The sequence below is a fragment of the Limulus polyphemus genome, unplaced genomic scaffold (assembly GCF_000517525.1).
Source record: "Limulus polyphemus unplaced genomic scaffold, Limulus_polyphemus-2.1.2 Scaffold4449, whole genome shotgun sequence".
In the NCBI taxonomy this organism is placed as follows: Eukaryota; Metazoa; Arthropoda; class Merostomata; order Xiphosura; family Limulidae; genus Limulus; species Limulus polyphemus.
Window position 1 is genome coordinate 56,887 of NW_013670059.1, and position 6,832 is coordinate 63,718.

Genomic DNA, 6,832 nt, shown 5'->3' on the forward strand with positions numbered 1-6,832 from the left:
TAACACAATACTTAATGTACCTGTAGATGTATAATGTTAACACAATACTTAATGTACCTGTAGATGTATAATGCTAACACAATACTTAATGTACCTGTAGATGTATAATGTTAACACAGTACTTAATGTATCTGTAGAAATTTCCCTATATATTACATAACAGACATACCGTACTTAAATTCAACTTACAAAAACAAAATTCAATAATCTCTTAACTTTCATCATGAAAGCCTTTTATAATACTGTTCACAATGTTAGCTGAAAAAAACTATAAGAGCTAGAACAATAATAACAAGGTTTTATGTTCCTCTTATAAGTAGTACTGTCCAGCTCAGTCAACCTACCTTCTGTTTGTATAAGTTTTAGAGGCCAAAACCAACCTGAAGTTGAGCTTAATGACTAGTTACTAATACAAACAAGTGTAACACTAAACTCTGCCCTCTCGCAAACAGTCTGAGGTGTTTCTTAAGCCTTCTGACTTAGTAAAGTCAATTTGAGCATAAGAAAGAGGGTGTTCTTCATTATCCTCTGTTACAAGCAGTTGACTGCTGGAAATAGCATGAGGAGACTTTGGTGTTTTATCCAATTCTGTGGGAGTAGATGCCAAGTCCAAAGAAGCATAGTTAAGTTCACAGTCACCACCTGCTGATGGACCAAATGATATGTTTTCATAAGTAGCTTCTGCAAGGCTGTGCCTGTCCTTTGCTCCTGTAAGCTGAGAGGAAGAAGCAAGAATTGGCATGGGACTACTATGGCCAGAGCTACCTTCATCCACTAAACTGGACAAACTGGACTGACTACTTCGATCGGGCGAGCGACTTTTAATAGGAGGTGTAGGAGAGCCAGATGTTGGTGCAAGAAGAGACCTGCCAGCTAAGACTGGAGAAATTGCCGGTGATTTATGTAGAGCAGGACAGGAACTCTTTCTTACATCAAATTTCAATGCAAGAGGTGCCACTGGAGCTGACATCTGCTTCCTTATGGTGGACTGAGGAGATCGGGAAGGTAAAGATTTTCTTGTTTGTCCATTTGGAGTTTGTTTATTCTTTGTTCCTACTCGCGGTAAACTCCGGTTCCCGACACCACTACTACATGAAAGAGATCTATTGGTACTTGGACATGGCACTGTAACCCGTTCGGTGACTAGTGTCTGCACTGCAGCCATCACCGTGTAGTCGCTCACAGAAGGTGACAAACTTGGGGAAACACTTAGAGGTGGTGTTTTTGTGGGGGTTCCAAGTTGAATGTTCTCATACTCAGGAACACTAGTAGGTTTGGGAGCAACAAAAGAAGCACTAACACTGCTTGCCACAAAATTAGTTCGGCTTAAGTCCAAGTTCACATAATCTCCATAGATGTTTGTGGGCTCAGATTTGGGCTCCTTACTACTTTTAACTGATGACACATCTGTCCTAATATCTGTTGTATATTTCTGATTTGTAATTGATGTACTCAGAATTTTATCATTCACGGTTATTTTCTGAGTCTTTGAATCATTCTCTGTGTATTTTTTCTCCATATTCATATAGCCTGTATCACAGGATTTCCTAGAAGAAGCTAAGTTTATGTCTTTATCTGGTAAAATACTTTCAGAATTAACCATCTCAACATATCCTTTGTTTAGAGCCATTTCAATATAATTCCCACTAGCTTTAGTTCCATAAGTCATGCAAACATATCTCCTTCTTTCTGCTCTCTCATCAACATTGTTAATCTTGTTTTCTGGTTGCTGTGAGGAATTAGGTAGCAAAGGGGTGGGTGAAGTTCCAAATGAGGGGTGGGAACTAGATTGTTGTTGTTTAAAGGTTTTACCGGCATCTGGTTGCTCCTGATCTGGAGTCACTTCTACCTTTGGTGCTGGACTGTAGTCCATCTCCATCAAGTCATCACAGTAATTCCCCTTGCCTGCAGAAAGTTGAGACCTACTGGGAAGAAGTGGTGCACTGGATGACTTGGAGTTTTTTTCATCCATAAATTTTAAAGTTCCAAGCTCAGATTCAATTGTGTCCTGACGCTTAGCCATACCCTTTGTTGCCTGACTCCCGACAGAAAAGGCACGAACTCTAAACTGGTCCAGATGCACTCCTAGGCGGCTTTTTTGGAGCTGAAAAGCAAATGAAATACTCAAAAGTTTTCAAAGAATTTGAAAAAATATTGTAATTTTATGCAAATAGAAAATATATAAGGAAAGTGGAAAACACTCCTAGCTACTAAGAATAAAGCAATCTGGTGGCATTTTTAGACTTAAAGTCACTTAAAAAGTTTAAATGCAACAGAATCTTGTAAAATTTAAGCTTTGGTTTTACAGTTTTCTAAGTTGTATATTATGATAAATTTGATGAAGTTAGGGAGGGATTGTTATTTTAACTGTTATATTATGTTGAACTGGAAGTGTTAAAAGACTTATGTAATGTTGAAGTGGAAGTTTTAAAAGTTATGTATTAGGTTGGAGCGGAAGTTTTAACAGTTTTGTGTTATATTGAAGCGGAAGTTTTAACAGTTTTGTATTATATTGAAGTGGAAGTTTTAACAGTTTTATGTTATACTAAAGTGGAAGTTTTAACAGTTTTGTGTTATACTAAAGTGGAAGTTTTAACAGTTTTATGTTATACTAAAGTGGAAGTTTTAACAGTTTTGTGTTATACTAAAGTGGAAGTTTTAAAAGTTTTGTGTTATACTGAAGTGGATGTTTTAACAGTTTTATGTTATACTGAAGTGGAAGTTTTAAAAGTTTTGTGTTATGTTGAAGTAGAAGTTTTAACAGTTTTGTGTTATACTAAAGTGGAAGTTTTAACAGTTTTATGTTATACTGAAGTGGAAGTTTTAAAAGTTTTGTGTTATGTTGAAGTAGAAGTTTTAACAGTTTTGTGTTATACCAAAGTGGAAGTTTTAAAAGTTTTGTGTTATGTTGAAGTGGAAGTTTTAACAGTTTTGTGTTATTTGGATGTGGAAGTGTTAAAATTTTGAGGTTATGTTGAAGTGGAAGTTTTAACTCTTTTGTGCTGTTTTATCTCCAAGGGGAGGATTTAATTTTAGATATTTAATGTTTATTTATTTAATATGTGACTACTTCTATGATCTGTAAGTGTTGTCAACATATACAACTGAGATATATAAAGATGTAATATATTCAAGAACAGGTTATATTGAAACAAGTATTAATAAACTATTACTAATAATGATAAGATCATTCTTGCTATAACAGGTAGAACTGTGTAACCAGTAGAGTTAGAATAAGGTTATCATCACATAAATGAAGTCCATATTTAATATGATCTAGTGTAGAGAAAACTAAGTGTTATTATATAATGACTGCTCTTTGTGCCATCTACAGAATCAAGAAAAATCCCTTAGATATATTTACAGCTCTAGAATTAATTTTCACACAATTCAGAGATTGAACAATGAAAATGTAATTTTCAAAACATCAGATTTTTTATTCTTCATAAGAACTACCACCTCTTTAAGAACAACAAGAAGTGGCCTAATGGTTAGCGTGCTGTGCTTCAGATCAGAAGGTCCAAGATATGTCAAGGGACATGCTTCCCACTTTCAGATGTGGAGGCATTATATTTGTCACAGTCAATCCTACACATCTGATGGGTAATACTTCCTATTTGCAATAGTTATAAATTAAAAATGGCTATGTCTTTATTTAAGAAGATTCTGACCTATACATAAAGGTCCCTTTAAAATTAAAAATAATAACAATATTTTATTATTTCTGTTTTTTATAGTTTGCAATTCTTCTTATGGGAAGTTAAGGTTAATTTTTTTTTGTTCTGACTTTAAATGGCAATGATGAATAAAAACTGTTTCATCAGAAATTGGTGTCTGAAAATATGATACATTTTCTAAGACATTTTGATAACGATTCTTTATTGTTATATACTTGAGCTAGATAACTCAGATAGCCTTTCTATAAAGAATCAAAGCTGGAAAACAAAACAATTAGTACATTAGACACCTAAGCATTTTCACAGTATTTGATTTTCAAAGCTTCAACATTTTTTTTCTCTATTTTTTTCTGAGGTAAAAGAAAGGACCAATATTTGAAAGCAAATCTAAATAAAAATTTTATGCAGAACTGATTGCTTAGGGATTTAACATTATTGAAATCTAAAAAGAATAGCCATTTAATGAACACACTCTTACAAAACTCCATATTAATGTGAAGAATTTTTACACTGATATTCACAACAATAAAAAAACTAATCTTAAGCACTGCTCTTACTTGGGGACGACTACCAATCGAATAGGCTCTAACTGGTTTGATGTGATCACTGAAGTCATCTTCTGATGGAGAAAAGTATGATTTGACCTGAAATTATGAACAGAACTAAGGTCAATATACATGATAGACAAGCTTAAGAAAATACTATGACTAGATTTAGTACAAGCATACTTATTTCTCGGTTTTCTCTCACAAGTGTTACGGTTTAAAATCCAATTAAAGTTTATTTCAACCTTGTGGTAAAAATTTAATTCTAGCAAATGGTTTAAGATATGATGAGTTTCTTTTAAAGATTATTTATTTAAAAAAAGGCCTCAAACTACACCAATTTCTAGTTCTGCAAATTTTAACATACTAGTCTGTATGCTTTTGTTTCTAACTACTAGGTATGTTTTGGTTAACAGATTATGGTTTGTTAACAGTAGCTAGTATGTGGGATCATTAACAGATAATGTTTTGTTAAAAGTAACTAGTATGTGGGTTCATTAACAGATTATGGTTTGTAAACTGTAACTAGTATGTGGGCTCATTAACAGATAATGTTTTGTTAACAGTAACTAGTATGTGGGTTCATTAACAGATTATGGTTTGTTAACAGTAACTAGTATGTGGGTTCATTAACAGATTATGGGTTTGTTAACAGTAACTAGTATGTGGGCTCATTAACAGATTATGGGTTTGTTAACAGTAACTAGTATGTGGGTTCATTAACAGATTATGGTTTGTTAACAGTAGTTATTATGTGGGCTCATTAACAGATTATGGTTTGTTAACAGTAACTAGTATGTGGGTTCATTAACAGATTATGGTTTGTTAACAGTATTTATTATGTGGGCTCATTAACAGATTATGGTTTGTTAACAGTAACTAGTATGTGGGCTCATTAACAGATTATGGGTTTTTAACAGTAGTTATTATGTGGGCTCATTAACAGATTATGGGTTTGTTAACAGTAACTAGTATGTGGGCTCATTAACAGATTATGGTTTGTTAACAGTAACTAGTATGTGGGTTCATTAACAGATTATGGTTTGTTAACAGTAGTTATTATGTGGGTCCATTAACAGATTATGGGTTTGTTAACAGTAACTAGTATGTGGGTTCATTAACAGATTATGGGTTTGTTAACAGTAACTAGTATGTTGGTTCATTAACAGATTACGAGTTTGTTAACAGTAACTAGTATGTGGGTTCATCAACAGATTATGGGTTTGTTAACAGTAGTTATTATGTGGGTCTATTAACACTTATGGGATTGTTAACGGTAGTTAGTATATGGGTTTATAAAGAGATTATGAGTTTGTTAACAGTCAAATTGAATAAAAGGATAGGTTAGTACATTTGATGTTGTGTAACTATTTTAAAAGTACAATAATTTGGATGTAGTCTTATGGTGCAGAGTAAGTCAGTGTTAAAGAGACTAACTTACTTTATCCAAGTGGAACTCCTCTTGTTTAGTGGCTGTCACTAAGTTTTGAAAGGTAACATCTTGCAAACTCTGGGTGTTTCTCCTAGGACTGACCATCTCAATGTAACCTGCAACTAGTCCGAACATTAATGATGTTCACTCACATAAGTTATTGGAATATATTAACCTACACATTATATGTTTAACATTAAGTAATACCACTAATATGTAATATATTCACCTACACATTATATGTTTAACATTAAGTAATACCACTAATATGTAATATATTAATCTACACATTATATGTTTAACATTAAGTAATATCACTAATATGTAATATATTCACCTACACATTATATGTTTAACATTAAGTAATATCACTAATATGTAATATATTCACCTACACATTATATGTTTAACATTAAGTAATATCACTAATATGTAATATATTAACCTACACACAATATGTTTAATACATACCACAAGTGTTGGGTTTAGGAAGTGACGAGGAGATATGCTCCATATCTAAATAACCTTCCTCTGTAGCCCCTGATGTATTTGATGCTAGATTTTTCAAGGAGATTTCTTCTTGTGGTGCCATTGGTATGTACCCATCAGGTGTATTCAATTGTGATACATGTGTTACTGGTGGCTCTGAAGCGTTGCTTGAACTCCGAGATGTAGCAAGAAATTGATCTGTCAAAAATGACTTTCCAGGACTCATAGGAATGTAACTCTCTACAGAAAAATCAGATTTACATTCATCATTAACTTTTTAAACTATGTTCATATGAATGTAATTCTCTAAACACAATCACACTGCAAGCAGTACTGCGTATTACTATTACTACAGGTCTCTTAAAATTCATTCAATATTCCATTTTAGCTATGTTTTAAAACATTCTAAAATAACAGATAATAGATTGTTATATGGAAATTTCCATTCATATTATATAACTTTAAACTTGTGTCATCTAGAGATTTATAAAGTATACTGAAAAAACATTAAGAAATTCAACAAACATTGTTTAACTTCCTACCTTGAACAGATAATCTGTTATCAACAGGAACGGAGACACAATATTCAAACATACATTGTTTAACTTCCTACCTTGAACAGATAATCTGTTATCAACAGGAACGGAGACACAATATTCAAACATACATTGTTTAACTTCCTACCTTGA

At 32.9% G+C, this 6,832-nt stretch overlaps 1 protein-coding gene across 9 annotated transcripts in view; it reads right to left on the minus strand.

Moving 5' to 3' along the window:
- Positions 1-6,832, minus strand: part of LOC106471164 (insulin receptor substrate 1-like) — a 28,389-nt gene that overhangs the window by 2,183 nt on the left and 19,374 nt on the right. For 8 of the 9 annotated variants that reach the window (XM_022399785.1, XM_022399790.1, XM_022399791.1 and 5 more), the window contains exons 9-12: positions 6,126-6,383; positions 5,664-5,776; positions 4,235-4,321; positions 21-2,104 (exon numbers count right to left, since the gene is read on the minus strand). In XM_022399785.1, coding sequence (XP_022255493.1) covers positions 428-2,104; positions 4,235-4,321; positions 5,664-5,776; positions 6,126-6,383 — 2,135 coding nt within the window. In that variant the 3' untranslated portion in view covers positions 21-427. The remainder of the gene's footprint in view (positions 1-20; positions 2,105-4,234; positions 4,322-5,663; positions 5,777-6,125; positions 6,384-6,832) is intronic. The other variant, XM_022399792.1, reaches the window with a different exon arrangement.